General features: G+C 44.0%; 1 protein-coding gene across 1 annotated transcript in view; it reads right to left on the reverse strand.

Annotated features, from left to right (window-relative positions):
• Positions 1 to 9,272: 9,272 nt before the first annotated feature.
• Positions 9,273 to 19,264, reverse strand: part of SVEP1 (sushi, von Willebrand factor type A, EGF and pentraxin domain containing 1) — a 122,821-nt gene continuing 112,829 nt past the window's right edge. Inside the window, exons 47-50 of the mRNA XM_032676112.1 lie at positions 18,998 to 19,093; positions 16,224 to 16,319; positions 13,411 to 13,504; positions 9,273 to 11,840 (exon numbers count right to left, since the gene is read on the reverse strand). Of these exons, the coding sequence (XP_032532003.1) occupies positions 11,810 to 11,840; positions 13,411 to 13,504; positions 16,224 to 16,319; positions 18,998 to 19,093 (317 nt within the window). The 3' untranslated portion in view covers positions 9,273 to 11,809. The remainder of the gene's footprint in view (positions 11,841 to 13,410; positions 13,505 to 16,223; positions 16,320 to 18,997; positions 19,094 to 19,264) is intronic.

Consider the following 19,264-nt stretch of genomic DNA (forward strand, 5'->3'; position numbering starts at 1 on the left):
CCATGAGCAAAGTGGGGGGCCCTCTGTTGTGGGGCCGCCAGGCTGGTCTGAGTCAAGAGCTGAACTCGTAGGCAAAATACAGGCTGCTGGGACCCCAGATAGACAGGCTGTGTGGCTATGGGAAATATCAGCAGGGCTAAAAGTCTGTTCTCAGGCCTGCCACACTCTCTCTGGACGCAGGCAGTTAGAGGCAAAGGCGGCTGCTGCCCAGTGTCTCCTCCCGCAAGCAGGAATACACCAGGTCTCACCTGGATCTTTCCAGACAAGCATGAACATCACAAAATAAACTTATGATGCAGCTGGCTTCGAGTATAAGGGTATTTTTTGTTCCTCTGTCCCAACGGGCATCTTCTTCAGCAGCAGATATGTAGCTGCAGTACTTAACATCTGGTTGCATCAGTCTCACAAACTGATCTGGTGAGCAGTGCTTCTGACGCACTGGCTAATGAGCCAGTGGGAACCTGAAATCCTACCACTTTCTAGAGAAACTTTATGAGGACTCAGCAGCCCAGAGCCTGCCCTGTCTGTCAGTCTGCAGAGCTGCACCAGAGGAGGATCTGCAACCAATTGCAAAAAGCAAATGTTAACATGAAAGCTCAAACCCACTGCATCTCAAGGCTCAGTTTTGTTATCCACTGCAGATCTTTTTTATTTCTCACTGCTGCCAGTTGTTTGCTGCTTTTATGGTCCTGGTCATCCCCTATATGAATGGACATGTGGCCCCCTCAGGGTTTCTTGTATACTCTGTCTGCCTTTAAGGCAGAGGTACGTGGTAGTGGTGACATGTGGCATCTTTCCTCCTGCATCCTCAGACCTCCCAGCACACCTCTGAGTGCCCCAGCAGCCACTGAGTGCAAACTCTGCTTGGCAGTCATGGGTTGGCAGCAGTACAGCCTGGGAAAAGAGCTGGAAAGTCCCAGATCCAGCCCAGCTGTATCTCTCCATCTCCTCTGCATGGCTGGGCAGATTACCTGATGCCTGTGCTTTAGTTTCCCCATCTTTGTAGATGACATCAATACCTGCAAGTCTTGCTATGGAAATTAGTTACACGTGTCTGTGGGCTGCAAACAGGCCAAGTTCACGCCCACCTGTAGAGGATCTGACCTGTAATATTCAGGACAGCAGCCTAGCATCACACCAATTGACATCCATGCTTAGTGTTTGCAGAAGAGGAGTGTCAAACCAAACCAGCTGCAGCAACACATCAATTCCAGGAGGAACTGAGAGTGGCAGCAGTATCCATCCCATCTACCTACCATATCTAAGCAGGGATGGCAGAAGAGCTGGAGCTTCTTGCACCCTTATGTAAAAGCCTGAGCTGCTGTCCTGGCAGCCAACTCTGCCTTTGAGTGCAGGAGACTGAAGAGTTCTGTAGCCCCATCATGGTACAATAGGATGTGACAAAGGACAAAGCATTGGTTTTGGAGGCCAGCTCTGGATTTCCACATAACAGCCACATGCTATTTTGAGAAATAGGGGCCAGTGCAGTTTCCTGTCAGTCTGCAGAGGGACAACAGCTTTGTTGCCCTAGGGAGGCTCTTGATTCCCCCACTAGACCCACTAGGTTGTCTGCTCAGAGTCTCATTTGCTCTGCTCCCCACCAGGTGAAAGCACCCCTGCTCCCTGCAGGTGGTGTGGCCTCACTTTTGGCCTTAAAACACCTCTCTGTGAGGCTGGTTGCACTGTGGACATAGGCACCCCAAATACAGATCCTCCAAAGTAGCTGAGACAACACACTGGGCATTACTTCTCCACAATGTGGAGTAGTGCTGCCTCTGCAAGGGGTCTTACTGTGGGGCAGGGCAAGGCTGCAGGGCACTGGCTACTGTGGGTCTGGCTCAGTGGTTTGTAGCCCAGAAGATGCCCTGCCTGCACAGGCAGGGCACGACTAAACCTCTCACCAATAGGCTTTTGATGCTTAAATTAGGAGAAGTCACTTTAACCATGGGCAGCTGATCTGGGTTGTGCCTTGCAGCCCCACTCTCCATCCATGCCTTGGTACAGAGCAGGAAGATGTGGAACTGGCAGGAGTTGCCACTACTTCCCCACACATGGCAGATCCTGGCACCTCTGTGCACGTGTATGTGCATGAGGAAGGTATAGAATGTGATGGGGATATCAGCCATGAAGGTTTTCTAATAGCAGAGATTTTCTGGATTAAGTGCCACCCAAGTCACCTTATTTCCCCATGGAAATTTTTGAGGTGTTGGACTATGTGGAAAATCCAGTTGTGCTCTTGTTGTGCTTTGACAGGTATTCACCCTGGCTGTTATTTCCTGCTCTAGCCCACTGATGCCTCAGATAGATCCTGATCCTTGATTTGATTTGAATTTCATTAAACGACACAGAAGGAAGGGCCTTCGCCCAACTAACGCTGATTGCTGGGGATATCTGCAGCTGCTTTTGAGTCCAAAGACATCTGCTGGTGATGAGAACAGAACTGAGGGAGACAGAGCACCCAACCACATCTCAAATGTGACAGAGTCCTTTTCAGATCTGACAAGGAGAGCCTGACGACACCTGTGAAGGAAAGTTCTTGTACCAGCCTGAACCTCCACCTGCACCTGAACAGAGAGCTTTGGCTGGAACTCAGGAGAAAAAGGAGAGTTTATGACCTTTGGAAGAAGGGGTAGGCAACTCTGAAGGATGACAAGGATGTCATGAGGTTATGCAGGGAGAAAATAGAATGGCCAAAGCCCAACTGCTACTGCTGTAAAAGACAATAAAATATTTATATAACATATTGGCAACCAGAGGAGGGCTAAGGAGAATCTCAATACTTTGTTGGATGCAGAGGAAACATAGGGACAAAAAATGAGGAAAAGGCTGAACTACTTCATGTATTCTTTTCCTCAGTCTTTGATAGTAAGATCAGCTGTCCTCATGGTAGCTGAGCTGGAAGACAGGGATGTGAAGTAGAATGAAGCCCCTGTAATTCAAGGGGAAACGGTTACTAGTGGTGCTCCCCAGGACTAAGTATTGGGCTCAGTCCTGTTCAAAGTCTTTATCGATGATCTGGATGAGGAGACCAAGTGCACCCTCAGTGGTCCATAAATGACACCAAGTTGGGTGGGAGAGTTGGTCTGCTGGAGGGCAGGAAGACTGTGCAGAGGGATCTGGACAGGTTGGATCAATGGATTGAGGCCAGCTGTATGAGATTCAACAAGGCCAAATGCTGGGTCCTGCATTTGGGTCACAACAATCCCAGACAGCATTACAGGCTGGGGAAAGAGTGTCTGGAAAGCTGCCCAGTGAAAAAGGACCTTGGGGTGCTGGTTGACAGCAGCTAAATATGAGCCAGCAGTGTGCCCAGGTGGCCAAGAAGGCCAGTCCTGACCTGTATCAGCAATAGCGTGGTCAGCAGGACAGGGATCGTGCTACTCTACTCGGCACTGGTGCGGCCATACCTTGAGTCCTGTGTGCAGTTCTGGGCCTACCACTTCAAGAAAGACATTCAGGAGCCTCTGTCCAGAGAAGAATGATGAAGGTGGGAAGGGGTCTGGAGCACAAGTCTTATCAGGTGCAGCCGAGGGAGCTGGGGTTGTTTAGCCTGGAGAAAAGGAGGCTCAGGGGAGACCTTATCACTTTCTCCAACTATGTGAGGGGGGGTTGTACCCAGGTGGGGGTCGGTCTCTGCTCCCAGGTAACAAGTGACAGGACAAGTGGAAATGACCTCAAGTTGCACCAGGGGATGTTTAGATTGGATATTAGAAAAATTTTTTCACAGACAGGGTTGCCAAGCATTGGATCAGGCTGCCCAGGGAAGTGGTGGAGTCACCATCCCTGAAGTATTTAAAAGACGTGTAAATGTGGCACTTGGTTTAGTGGTGGTCTTGGTAGTGCAAAGTTAACAATTGGACTCAAATATCTTAAAGCTATTTTCCATCTTAACAATCCTATGATTCTATGCTTCACTTTTGCTGCTCAGCTTTTATCTCTATTGCCCTAAGGCCCAATTATAGATCTTCTTGGCAATGTAGGTAGAGGGACAGGGCTCCTCCTTCTAATCCTCAGTGCTTAACTGCTTGATGGTTTTTGAAGTGCCAGTCCGTGTAACAAGTCATGCATCCCCAGCCAGACTGCATCCTCTACCACTTTTGCATTTTTTCATGAATACCCTGAGAGTCTGAAAAAAAACAGGGAGCTTCTTGAAAGCAGAAATATAAGAAATCTACTGCTTTGAGCTCTCTGACTTTATGGTGTGTTTATCATGTCATATCATGTCTAGTTTTAAACTAACTGAACTGATGAAGTCCAGTGTTTTCTCAGAGAAAGCCCAGCCCATATGCTTTTTGGTGCAATGGGATATCTGCTCTACTTATTTTCAATCCTATTTTTTTATATATCTCCACAGCCACACTCAGTGACTCCTCTCTGAAGTGTCCTCAGACATAGTATTTATGCACAGCAGCCACTTGTGTCTGGCTTATGTAGTCTTACCAGAGATGAAATCAGGAGAACCTTATACTTTTAGAACATTTAGGCTGCAAAATCACACTCTGAGAAGGAGGGCTGGGCTGACCCTGTCGTGCTTTGCAATGTGATCCTTGGTGGCACAATCAGGGTCTGCTTCTTCCTGCCTGGCTGTGTTTATCTTCCCTTATTTATCTGCTGTTTCAGAGTGTCACGATTCCAGCCCTTGAGACATTCCTTATCCTCCCATGTGGGCAGGAGCTGCCAGAAGTTGCTAGCTTCATATGCCAGCATACACAGAATTGGCGGCAACATTATCTCACTGGTGCTAGCCAGAGAGAAATCATAACCTTGTGGCACCAAAACTGAGATTAAACAAAAATCACAGGAGCTCTGTTGCTGCATCCCCCTTGTGCTGTGGGCTGGTCTTTGTTTTGCTCTTCTCTCTCCTGCCTAGGACTCCGCCAGTGTTGCTTCTTCCCAAGCATGAAACCCAAAGCAGGTGTGGGTGGGAATAGCCAGGACATCAGCCTGCCTTCACATTCACCTCACTCCCCAGGGGTACGTTAATTTTTTTTTTACCTCAGGAAGAACTGACTTGTCATTTCTAACTTTAATTTCACATCACTTCCCTTTAATATGATTATCCTTCATGTAATTTATTCTCATAGGTGCTTACAGCACTTCCCTGAAATAAACAGATTAATGAGCTGTTTATCCCTTACACCAGATTGTTAACCAAGCTATTTAATAAAATCAAACCAGACATCTGGTCTGACTGGGTAGCCACCTCTTTTATCAGCCTTCTGCATTCAGCTGACAGCAAATATTCAGTGCCAGGCACTTAGCAGCATCTCACCAGTGTCTGTAGGGCAGACACAGTTTTTCACATTTATTATAATCCCATAATGACTAAGGCTGCAGTCCAGAAGAATGCTTAAACTTGTTTTTAACTGCATAGGTGCAGCTAAGTACCCTTAATGGTTGTATGACATGACTATATACTTAAGTGCTTTCTAAACTGCAGCTTTATTGAGGTTTTGATCTACATAACTGGTCTACTCTGGCCTCCAGTTGGGAGGTCTGGAGACTCACTATCTATAATGCTGCTGATGCCTTTGAGAAAGCATGCAGGATCACTCTTGAGGAGAAAAGACAATGCAGAAAGAATAGTGCCTTGCAGAATATACCACCTAAGGAGTCTTTCTGCTGTGCCTTTTGCAACTGGACATGCCTATCTTGTATTGGCCTCTGCAGCCACCAACATGCTTGTAACAGACATGGGTAGTGCCCTTACCAAATCTTCGTTCGTGAAGACTAGCCATGATGATTGAGGTTTCTCTTCTTGTCATACCACACAGTCTCCCATTTTGCCATCCCTTTTTTGCCAGCATGGAAAAACTTTCCCTTACTGGAATTCCCCTAATGCCCCATGCCAGGTGACACGGGTCTGGAGTCATGCCCAGGTTCTCCCTGGGCAGAGCTGCAAGGCTGTCCCTGTTCAACACTGCCAATAATGACTGCAGGCACTTTTGCCCATATTCTACTCCCTGGGATGGACTATGGCCCTTCCTGGCTCCCATGCCTGGTGCCTGGTGTTAGTGCCTGGCTCCACTCCTCTTCTGCCAGAGCAGACAGGCAGCAGCAGAGCCAGGATAAGGTCCAACTGACAGGTTTTGGTTTTTGTAGAGCATGTTGTGAATCAACCCTTTGCTTGGGGAATCATTTATCTCCCTGGCTGAGCTGGGGATGGTCATGTAGCCTGGCTTTGGTGCTTTGTGTGGCTCAGAGGCTCCCAGCTGACATTAGAGCGCTCCAGAAACAGCCAAGGACAGTAATTCCCTTTATAATTCCCTTGGCACTGAGCAATATTTTGGACCTGCCTACTCTGCACAGAGGTAGATGGAATCTCTGCACATCGCTGGACTCCTGTGTCTTGTGTACTATCCCAGGACACTGCTCATGACATTGTCTATCAAGCTGCAGCCCCATGGACAAATCAGTTGTGAGCCACAGCAATGGGGCAGGTGCCCACTGGATGAACCCAGACTGCTGCAGAGCAGGGGGAGAAGGGAGCAGCATCTTCTCCCCAGCTACTGCAAGCCCATCTGGATGTGCCTCAGATCCACACTTTTGGTGTTTGCCTGGAAAATGCAGACACTCCCCCCTACAGCTGCAAACATAGCCTGTATCTGTAAAATGAAAAGGATGCCCAGGAAGTGCAAGAGGAAAGCAAGGCAAGGCAAGGCAAGGCAAGGCAGCAACAGCTGGAGGAGAGCTCAGCTTCTCAGGGCTGTTGTTGTGTGTTGCAGAGCCTGCCAGCCTGCCTGCACCATCAGTTGGACAGCTTCATCACCCCTCCCACTGTGCCTCCCTCCCAGCCAGTGAGGCTGCTGGTTTCATATCCAATGAATCCTGGTCAATTCTGAGTAAGCTGCAAGAAATCATGCCACTCCCAACTGTGAAGGAAGCACTATAGCCAGGATATTGAACACAAAGCAAAATAAACGGACTGTGCTGTGGAAGCAGTTAGGAGGGGAAAGGAAGTGAAGGTGTGACTAAGAGCCAACTGGGAAAGCCCTGAGTTTGTTTGCAGAGCATAGATGAGCAGGGAGTGGCAGACTGCTGTGATTGTTCTTTACCACCTGGTTGCATAAGGACAGACTGATTTCCTGAGGCTGCTGGGAAAAGCACAGTAAATCGTCATCAAGGAGAGAAGAGTGCTGAGTGGAGATGCAGGGTCAGTCCTTACCATGTTCCTGGTCTGCTAGGTGGTGCAGGACAGGAGCATCACAGTGACAACCTGTCCCTGCACAGCAGCCTCCTTATCTGGCCTTTGCCATGCACATAAGCTCTGGTTGCAAACAGAACTGGTGCTGGTCTGGGCCGAATGACATTGTCATAGCTTCAAAGTTTCAGGAGATAAAGAGAGAACTTGAGTTTTCAGGAGAATCTGTTCAGCAGATGTTGGTTGCAAGTGAAAATTTGAAAGAGGAAGATTTACATTCAGCAAAGACACTAAACTGGAAAGATTAAGGTGAGTGGTGGTCCACTGAGCTAGGGATGAGGTGTGCGAATGACATCTGCAGAACACCTACCATAAGTAAAGATGATAATCGTGCTTAAATCTCATCTGTCTTTTTAAAATCTGCAGCACCTTAGTGGAGAAGGAGGGGCTCATTTCACCCATAAAATGGGAAGACTTTAAGTGACTTTCTTGTTGTGACACAGCCTCTCCACTGGGAGAAACTCAGGTGTCCATTTCATTAGACCATGCATGGTGCTTCTTGTAGCACAAAGTGGTCACGCTGTCCACCTACATGAGTGACATCTGGCAGGATGGACCAGCCTGCACTGAAGAACCACCTCAATCAGCTTGTGAAGAGTATCAGCTTTTTTAGTGCTTCAGGCTCAGCAGGGAGAGGTGGCAAGCATGCAGACTTTGATATTGGTAGGTACTGGCGACATGTCTGCCTACAAAGCAAGGCTAATGGAAGTGCAGCCCGGCTCCTGGGAGAGGAGCTTGCCGTAAACGGGACGGATACGTGAAGAAGTGCTCTGCATCACGCGCATGAATGGAAATAACCTTGGAGAAACAGATCAATAATGGTACTGCATATTCTACCTGGCCTGCCTCTGGGTACTGCAGTGCCCATCTCTCGCTGCAGGAAATGTGTGGTCAGGGTATGCTCTCCCAGAAAAGAATCTGCAGTGCGGTAAAAGCACCAGGGATCCTTTCTGCAGTGAGGATCCAAACTGCTCTAAAACAATTCAGAGATGCACGAACTGTCCTGTGCTGAGGTGCAAAAGAGATCACTGCTCGATTTGCTAAGGTAAAAAGGTAACTCCTCACAGTAACAATCGCTGGCACACATTAACCCTGTCCAGTGCTCCACTGTGAGATCAGAGCCAACACTCAAACCTTTCCCAATGTATTTCCAAGCAGAGAGACATAGGTGTCAATAGACTCCCTTCAGCATTTCAGCTTGTTGAATTTTCATAACAAAGAGAACAGGGCCAGGGAAAGAGGCTGTTCTTACCACACTTCCTTTTAAATAAGGCAGTGCTCTGTATTTCTACAGCATGCACAAGATATGAGTCCATGTGCAAAGGCAGCCCAGCTGTTCCCACTTAGGATTATCACCAGTATTTAAAGTACTGCAAATTTGAGATGTAAATTTCTATCTTTTCTATAAGATGCACATCAAGTTTCAGGGCTTCTTTAACAGCACTGTCTGTAACCTCATACCACATTTAGGGCTGCTGGCTTTGAAACACTGACCGCCTTCTGCGCTTCCAAGTCTCTACTGATGCCTGTGTATCAAAACATCGAAAGGCTTACAATATTACCTCCAAAAACTCCACACCCTAAATCTTTTGACTGTTATATCATATGCAGTCCTTGTTTGGAGGAGTGGTGTTGGAGTTACAAAGTATTCTTTCTGCTACAGTACAAATTTACCTCATCTCTCCATGAATATGGTGCCCCCATAGCTTTAAAAATTCCAGTACTGGTGCAGTACAAAACAAGCCATATCTTCATCAGGTGTAAGCAGTGAGCGAAGCAGGTATTAATCCATCTCTTTATGCCAGTGGTAAATTTGGCCCTTACAGGTTTTAAAATATGCTCTAGCAGCAGATAGGATTTGAGAAATTAGCTGCCAAGTGCATTTTTATCTGAAGATCAAATCTGGACTAATCCAGCACATCCTTTTAAGATTGCTGACAATTATTTTGTCTTTTCCCTTGAGTGGAGTTCCATTTCCCTGATACCTGGGCTTTGCCAGAAGGTCTTAAAGAGTAGGTTAATATTGTTGTTGTGAGGCATTAAGAAAAGAATGCAATGTTGTCTCCATATGGGTACTAAACAGGGTGCAACTTTATTTACAGTGTAAAGTGCATCACATGGAAGTCGTTTAAAACACACAACAAGCAGTGACATAAATGACAATACAGTACTGGGTAGGGAGGGGAAAGTATTCCAGCAAGTATCAAAACATCATCAATAACACTAATATAATAGCCTCTAGTATCAGCTACTCTGTCCTAACACCACATCTCCTTATGAAACTTTTTGACTGGGTTGATCTCGGGACTCCATGTACTAGTCACTATTGTGAAGCTGGGGTGCTAAAAGCCATCCTGCAGCCCTAACTCTCCAACAATGTCCTGCCACCTCTAAGCTCTCTCCTCACCACTGCTGTTCTGCTCTGGAGATGACCAGGGCAGAGTCAGGGGACATATCAGAGAAACACACTGGAAAAGGGACAAAACCATGAGAATGACATATAAATAAAGATCTGCTTTTCTCACTTGTACACTCTTTCCCTTGAGAAGTCCTGTGTGGCTCACTGCAGCTTCCCTTCATTTGCTGTTAAGGCAGCAAGGAGTTTAAGGAACAAAGTGCCTACAAATGGTGGTGATCATGGGTTGAAATGCGGACATTACTTACTGAACACTAACTTCAGTTGAAGCTGTAAACATCGGTGGCTGTGGAGCTGGGAGACAGAAGATTTTTGCTACCTGCTAGCAGAGTCCGTTAGAAAAAGAAGGTTGTGGGAGCTAAAACCACAACTCTTCAGCTGGTTGCAGCTCCCACTGAGAAGGAATCTACATTCACATTAATCTGATCCCCTAATGACTCCTATTCTTTCCTATCTGTTTTTCTTTTAATTGGCTGAAAGCTCTTACTGGCTCACAAATTCGCTTGTTTGTTTCTTCCCCATTTCTGGTGTTGGGCTAACAGCCATCAGTTATGTGTCAGTATTTACTAGAGCCCTGTTACTGCGAGCTCATTTTGGTGTAGTATCACTTTCTTGTATACAAGTTCATGCATAAAAGGAAGGTACATCTATAAAGGGGGGAGGGGTGGGGCAGTTGTGCACACTCTTATTGGGGGGGGGGGGGTGGTAACTAAGCAGGAATGCTACAGAAGGTGAAATTTATTTCTCCTTTTTCTTTCCCAATGCTGACTTTAAGTTACACCTTTCTATTATTAGTGGGAAAAATGGAGCTTCTGAAGAATGACTCTCAGGTTCTGACTCTTAACGACTTCTTTCATAGATCAGACTTTTTGCTAACTGACAACAATTATCAGACATGTGACTTTGAAAAATGCATGTGATTTCTGCCTTGTAATTCCACCACCCTACTTAATCATAGGTAAATCTTAGCCTCTCAGTTAAACAAAGCATGACTTAATGATGGCATTCAGGTGTGTGCTATCTTCAGATGCAATGGGATCAACAGTCTGAGAATAAGAAATCTGACAGCGTGTGTGCTCTCAGTATTTCTCAGCCAGCTGAGCATTTCTGCCCATGTGTGTACTCAAGAGAGGCCTTTTCCAGTTTTCTGAGGGTTCTGCATAACAAAAATACAGCCTTTTGGCAAGGAAATAGTGAAGTTTCACCAGTAAATGCAACTGGTGCCTTCTCCCTCCATCTTAAGGGCAGTCAAGCTTTGGGACCCAAACCCCAGGTATTAAATCATTCACCTGGCAGATAGCTGCTAGATATGTACTTCATTTACACAGGAAAGGGATGGTGGTTACAAGCCAGTGGTGAATCCCATGGCAAATGGAAAGTGCAAGTTTCAGTGGTCCACCTGCTTCCCACTGCTGGATCCTAGATTTTCCAGCTTTAGAGTTACACCTGAACTGCCTGTAGGCCAAAAAGCTTCAAGGCTCTTGTTGGCTAGGCTTGGTCCATCTTTCGCTGAATGACATGATATTCTCTTGTCTGTTTTACATTTTACCAAGACATCTCAGGTAAAATTCATGCCAATGCCTCCCATTAAATAACTCTCCAACTAAGTTGATGTCACACAAAATACTTTACAGAATCTTCTTCTTACGCTCACCAGAAACTGTTGTTACAATATAGACTTTATCACATGTAGTTATAATTTATATCAACTTAACTTCAGAAATAGGCCCAATGCACAGTTTGGTGGTTCAGTTAGCCCTGTGTAACACTCCTTTGCTGTTGAGTTGCTGGACAGTAGCATGCTTTGGCAGCTGGTAAACAGAATTGCCACATTCTGTTTAATCATAGTTGGCAGTATAAGACAGTTTAATTAGCTCACTGTATGTAAGAAATGGGAGGGACTTCACTTTACGCAACCCTTCAGTGGACTGTAGGAATCTTTACATTTGTATGTGTATGTGTGTATGATGTCTGTGTAGCAGCATATATTTGATAATACTTTTGTAAATGAAAAATACAGAGGAGTTCTTTAAAAATTCAAAGGTATTGTAAAAACGTATCACAAAATAAAATACAAAACAAGGGAGCTGGGGGTGGGGAAGGGAAGCAATGTACTTGTTTTACAATGCATTAGATTCCAATGGTGCCTAGCCTGAAGAAAGATATCTGAATGTAGAACTGCTGCTCTGATGTTAAAAGGGATAGAATCCAGCCTTCCGTTTCCTGCATCAAAAAACCCAAACAAAATAAAATCAGTGCTGTGCTGAACAGACCAAACGAGATGATCAGTGAGGCACAAGAGGATGGTGTCTTAACTTATATCAGGGATTAGAGTGTCACATCTTAAGATTGATAGGGGAAAATACTGGGCATGGGAAACAGAGATATCTGACATTTAAGTCATGGCTCATCACAGGGTGTTTTAGAGCTAATCTTGTCCTGGATGCTGATAAAAGCTTTTAGCCTTTTTAGCTTTCCCTTACAAATCATACCTTGTTAACTTGCAACAGCAAATCTTTGCTCTCATGGCATTTACTCCTGTTCTGCCTGTATGGTTTTTGAGTCCTCAGAATGGTATCACACCCCATGAAGAGCCACAAGCAGATGAGGCCAAAGTTTAACAAATTATGAAACAGATCTCAGTGCTTGTTTCTGTCCTAATTCCCTTCACTCACCTAGCTCTGTTTGGGAAACTTCCTCTCAGACAGCTCTTGAAGGGACAAGCTAGTAGACCGCAAACCTGCAGGATTAATGACCCTTCTTCTCTCAGACTTCACAATACTACACAGAGCTATGGACTTGGACAAAAAACCCCAACAAAATGACAAAACAAGAAGAGTCCAGTCTGGTAATAGCCTGAAACTTTGCTTTGCCTCAGAAATAAAATCCATTATTTTCGGCTGTTATATCCACTGGATATGGGCTTCTCTGCTTCATGTCCTAAATGGAGATACTATTAGACTTCAGATGTGTACCTTTCAGTCTAAAGCTGGATACTATTTGTTGGCAATACATTTAAGTTGCTTCACTAAGGCACATATAATCACAGCTGACAAATGAAAACTATTCATTTTGGACAATACAGTTTCTCAAGCAGGCATCTTTTCTATAGCTTTAAGATAAACTGCATATCAGAGAGCAAGGGAGGAATATCTGTCACTATCTGTCCAGAAAGAAGACTAGAAAAAAATTACAATGTCACAGGCTTCGTCTGTCTCCTGAAGGAAAATATTAATATTCATCTGGTTCTTATTTAGCTCTCCAGAATAATGACCAATGTCTTCAGCAGCAGCCTGTGTGAGTTGAAGTATAAGCATTTTTGCTTGCATGTGTTTCATGGCCTTAGCGCTGCCAGGTGATTAGAACTGGGACTTGCCTCAGAGGCACAGTGTTGTAGTCTTTAGATGACTACATCACTCAACACTGGGTATAAGAAGACCTATTATTTATAACACCTGTTTGCATGACCCTAGTCCTAAACATGTACCCAGCTGAGGCACATACAGTTCAAAATGAACATTAGTAAACAGTAGGCCACCAAAATTTCCTGAAGAACATTCTGTATTACATTTCAAAAACCCACTTACATTTACACTGTGAAAAATCAGTCTCAACATTGCAGGTGTGCCTGTCTGCTTACAAGTAACTTTCAGACTGCCCATAAATCATGAGCCATCTAAAGGTCACTGATTCACAGGATCTAGAGATGCTCAACATTAATAGCACATTCTTCATACTTAGAGTTCAGTGTGTGATTCAGCCTACCTATGGGATAGTGCTCAGCAACACTTACCTAGAGCAGTCATGTCCAGTCCACGATGGGGGACAATAGCACCGATTTGGTCGTATGCACTTCCCACCATTTAAGCAAGGCAACTGGCAAACAGCTGCATACAAATACACACACACAAAGTTGCATTAATGAGCACACCCACAACAAGCTGATTAACGAACAGGGCTCTGAAAATCCATCTGACATTATTCTGTTAAGAATGGACTGCTCTCAAAACTGCAACATTAAACATCAGCTGTCAGTCTGTTGTGAAAGATGTTTTGCTCTGGAAAGGGCAGCCTCAGAAGCACACCTCTGCTGAATGTGATTTCACTACTTCCACTATTTTTGCTATCTGCTGGAGTGTATGACTTGGATGAAACAGACAGTGTATAATTTTACATTGGCTTAAAAATTCTGTTATTTTTGCTGCAAATTAAAGCCAAAAAAAAAGAATGCAAGTGGAAGCAGGAGGAGGGAGGGACTACAAGAGTCTGAAGATGAACAGGAGAATTTCTAGGAATAAAATAAAATGGTTTTTTTTAAAGGAATGTGACACCTAAACAGCAGCCAGGGCAAGCAGATACTAGACATGGTAAAAAAGCATAGAAATAGACAGAATAAGCAGAAGAAGCTAAAGGTCAGAAAGTCTTTTGCAGATCACAGCACGCAAGGAGTAAGACTTCACAAAATGGCACCTGCATGGAGACAAGAAAAGGAAGCAGAGAATGACAGTAAGTTCCTGAAAGACACTGGATAGCCCAAAGAGGTGAGATTAGGTGTTACAAGGCACTTGAATTAGAGAACAAACACTAGTCTGCCTTACAGGTCGTGCTGACCCAGTAGTGAAATGTCTGCACATGCTTTTGTGTGACACTCAAACCCAAGGATATCAAGTAACCAAACAAAAGTCAAAGCTTCAGGTCTTCCTATGAATTTTGAGACTGAAAGATAAAGAAGCACACAATTTACAGAACAGATTTGGAGACTCACTTAATGAGGTCCTTCAAATGCAGACATTTATCTTGCAGAAAAACTGAAAGAATTTTAAGCCAATAATGGCATATGTAGAGTCCTAAAGATACCAGTGAGGACAAACGCAGGGTAATATTTTTGCAAGAAATATGCATCAGAAAACACTGATTAATACGGAATTACAGGAAATGGAAATGAGTAATCACAGGAATGCAAAAGGAGACAGAAATACAATACTCTAATTTCTCTGGGCCAAACAAGAACAGTGGTAGGAGGTTACAGAGGTAGACCATGCCTATGCAGTTAAGTGCACCAAGCATGTCATGTTGAAAATTACTTCTGATTCTGGAATGAAGCATATGATTGAAACATCTTTAGCTCTCACTTTATGCACATAATTATTCCTGTGAGACCATCAGTTAATCAAAATATTTCTCTGTTATGGCAAAATGTCAATACCAGTAGCTAAACCACGAATTGATTTAAAAATGTCATAAGCAGTGGTTATGAGCTTTTATGAATGGGCCTTGACGCAGATGCAGTTGTTCATTACAATTTTTCCTTCAGCTACTGAAAAACAAGTCAAGCCTGAAGAGATCTGAATTGCTGACCCAAAAGCCAAGAAGCCATCTATCCTCCTTAAGCACCTATTATAGCTGCAAAGCTTGTGAAATATGAGAGGAAATGATGCATTATGTACTAGGAAAGAGTCCCTTCAAAAGACAGTAGTTCAGAGTTAAAATGTTCACTTTGGAACTTCAATTTGCTGAAGGATAGTTGTGTTTGCAGTGCATCACACAGCTTATCCACCAGACTCACTATTCTTACCCGTTAAACAAATAATACAAACATTCATTAACAGGCATTGATTCCTCCTCCAGCTCACCCTATCAGCCACTTCAAAGTCTTGCAGGAAAGCAAAACTAGGCTTTCATGTTAAGTCTCTGCTAAAAATCAGTTAAACTGCAACTGGACAATAAAAATATAGTGAAGAAAATGTAAAATAATTTAATAATGATTGAAAGACATTTCAGTGATCACTCAGTTGCTGAATTTTATGTCTGTTTTCACAGGCACAAATGTTTCAAAAACTGACACTTGTTCAGTCTTGATATGGAACCACATATTCCAAACTTGAGTTCAAATATTATCCATGATTGCAGTCAGCCTCATCTCACACAAGCTGACTTGCTAGGGCACAAATCTGGACCCTAGAATAACTCCTCTCGCTACCCCTCACTATTTGGATGTGTTCCATGCCCTTCAGACTTGGTTTACATGCAAGGAAGATCTTTAGTAAAATGCAGCACATGTTAAATTTGTTCAGAGAACTTAGATGATACCTAAAGTAAGGTACCCAGATACTAAGTACCCACTAAACTCAACCATCCTTAAATCCTTGCTTTACTCTGCTCTATTCCCTGGATCAGTAGTCAGGCAATAAGTGGGAATCCACCAAACCAGACAGCTATGTGGTGAAAAACCTCTGTAGTACCTGCAGCTTGTCTGTGAGTTTAATGGTGACCTGCATGTGCTGAAGATAAAATGAAATTCAAATACATCTTGGAATGGACAGTTTAGTTTTATTCTTTTTCTTGGAAATCCTCTGCTGTCTGCACTGCTTGTGAATGCTATCTGCCCTTTCTGGAAGCAAGATTTTCTGGGCATTTTAAAGAATCATCAGGGACTTCCTAGAAAGTAGTTTACAGCTGGGGACAGCAAATCCTCCAGGAATGTTATTGCAGGCCTGGGTTTTCCTGTGAGAAGCTTGGGAGTTCTATGAGTCCTTAGTGAACTGTGCTAATTATTGCTAGTAGAGTCATAAAAAGCAAAAAAAAAACCATGGTAAAAAGTTTTACCCATATGGCAGCGTGATCCAGTCCATCCGAGGGGGCAGTCACACTGGTAAGGGGCCACACAGCGACCTCCATTGAGACATGGCAGAATGCATATTGCTAAGGAGAAGAGACAGAATTATCTCCCATGAAAATAAGGAACAAAGTGTCCGAGAAAACAACTTATGTTTAATTAGAGACTGTACTACCCCTCAAAGTGTTTGCATGCAGTATCAGTAGAATTGAGCACGATCTACCCACAAAGCAGAAGTAAATATGTCTGGCATGGCAACCAGATATGAGAAAGAGTAATGACAAAGAAATGGACAGACTGGGGAAACTGCTAGAGTCCTTCAGATGCTTGTAGGTTCTGTGTTCACAGGAAATGAGCCAGGGCTGTTTGCTTGTTTCTCACTTGTAATATCCCACTTCTGTGATGGTGGCTAACAAAATTGGTTCATGCATGGATTCTCTGGGCTCCCACAATGTAATATCCAAAACAAGTTAATCTATGCCTTGCCCACAGAAAAGCACTTGGTCTGGGCCAGTGAAAATGTGCTGTGACAGGTGACACCACAAGATCCCCAGGGAAAGATGGCTTTGACATAAGGCATTTTGGGTGAAACAGGCTATAGCTGGAAGCTCTGGGGAAAAAACAAAGTATATACCAAGCAGCTGATGGCCTCTGGACTGAGAACCAATCAAGCTATGCTGCTCCTGTGAGCACATCTGCAAAACTGTTCAATGTGTTTATGATTTAAGTACCTTCACAAAACTATCATCTCCAATACCCTAACTGAATGAAGTACTTGTGTGAAAATGCTCTACTAAGAGCAAGAGTTGAGCTGGATCTCAAATTTGGATCCTTGAGTGGCACTTCCAGTAGAGTTTTATACTGGGAGGGTGGGTGGGAGCTGCAGTGCACTGATGCAGAGTTCTTCCTCTTCTGCTGCACAGCAGAGGGCCAGCTGAGCAGATGCAGTCAGCCTGGACAAGAAAATAATAGCGAACTCCCATGGAGCTCACAGGACTAACCTGTATCACCGAGACATATTTGTATAAGTTATTAAACTAGTAGTGCTCTGTATATTTTTTTAGAGTGGTCAGGACTCTCTCAGGAAGATTAATTTATCTCATTTTCTGTGAAATTTACTGTGAACTACAAGATGACTGAATTCTGTCAGAACTCACTGTGGCCTTATCCTGAGAGATCAGTGCTCAAAGCTAGCACTCAAAAATCCCTTTGACTTCCAGAACAGGTCCTCAACACCAAAGACTAAACCTATCTTATCTGTTCACTGGTGCACCTTGCTTGACAAGCAATGCTGCAAAACTGAGGTGGCACTAACCAGTTGTAGGAATTATTTTCCCTTCTCTTAATTGCCCATGCCAAAATAAAAAATAGAAGAGAGCTAGTGCCTGTATCTGCATGAAGTGTGATCTTGGTTAGTCAGCTGTCAGGGTCTGAGTTGGGACAACAGATCAAAATGACTGGGACAAAAAAATTTGCCCTCTAGTCCTGGAGAATGCTTCAAGTATCATTACTGATGGTAAGCTAATAAACTCAGTTGTGGGATACCAAACACAATTTTGTCAGACACAAGCCTCAATCCTCTTCTGCTGAAACTGAAACATGCAGGGCTGAGCTTGCATGTGTGGCTATGGTGATACTGACAGACAACACAGGCACAGAAAAAGAGAGGCTGTGTGAATGCACCACATAGCTGGAGCTTCTGTAACTGTAGAAAGACAAAGGTGAACATCTTCTCCTCATTCTGTATCTACCTGTATCATATCATACCTGTGTTTTGTGCCACGTGGAACTGACACTGCCACAGAGAAGACTTGAAAACTTCAGAGGCAGATTCAGAGGACCATTTTAAGATGTGATACGTCTTAAATTCTTGAACCACATTCTTTTCCAAGAACTACATGAGAATCTGCACATGTTTTTGTAGGTCTCCATGTATACTCAAAGTCAGGGACAGTGACACCACCCCTGCTGCAGATGTTCTTGGATATGCTAAAGCTTTATGTCAGGGTCATACCAAATACTACACACAGTAAGGGTACTTCCCGTTTTTATCCACAGAGACCCACACCTTACTATATGTACAGCAATAAGGCTTCTCATGCAACAGCTATGCCAACATGAAAGGGCTAAACCTCTCAAATTCCTTGTGCTAAGACCACCATGAAGAAAACGGGAAACATGGCTCAAACTGGTATTCCCAATGTCACCCAGGAAAGCTTTGACAGAGCTAAGTCAGATTTTACTCTTTTAGCCAGAACAGATCCACTTCTCTAACCATGACATGAAAAGCCAGCCCAGAATTTGTGGGGTACAGGTACACAGACCAGGAAGGACAGTGTGGAAAAGGGGACATGTTGCATTGTTTGAACATTAATGATCAGATTCATAATCACAGACTGACAGAAAAGGAAGCCAAGAGACTAATGCAGCCATCAGTAGAACACTCACATCTCTTTCATTCTTGTCCCTGTTCCCCAAAACTATCATGTATTGCTACTAAAAACAGACTTTAGAAAACTGAAGCAATCTGTTTTTCAACCATAGTGAAAGAGTACCCACAAACAAAATTATTTTGGTTTGGAGATGTCAGGGGATAGAAGCAAGCCACCAGTTTCTCTTTCTTTCATTTGTCAAGGAGAATATAGTAATGATTTTTCTGGTTTTGGCTCTTATGCCTTTATTTTTTCCAGCTGGTTCGCTGCACTGAATTCACTTGTCTCACCTACAACATCCTTAAAATTACACTTAGGGATGATATACGTACGCTCTTCACAGAGACGACCCATCCAGCCATCTGGGCACGAGCAGGCGTTTGGTCGCTCACAGACGCCACCATTCTGACACGGGAACCGGCAGACAGCTGAAAACAATACAATTTCATCACAAACTCAACACGGTGAATTAGAAGCTTAGTCATTCAGCATCTTGCACAGATCTTTGCAGTTGTAAAGCTTGGAGTAGAACAAACAAGTGCATTTGCATTTCCCAAAGAAGCATTATTTGATTTTGATTTCAAGGGCTACTTCTGTCT

Source organism: Chiroxiphia lanceolata, chromosome Z (assembly GCF_009829145.1).
Source record: "Chiroxiphia lanceolata isolate bChiLan1 chromosome Z, bChiLan1.pri, whole genome shotgun sequence".
NCBI lineage: Eukaryota > Metazoa > Chordata > Aves > Passeriformes > Pipridae > Chiroxiphia > Chiroxiphia lanceolata.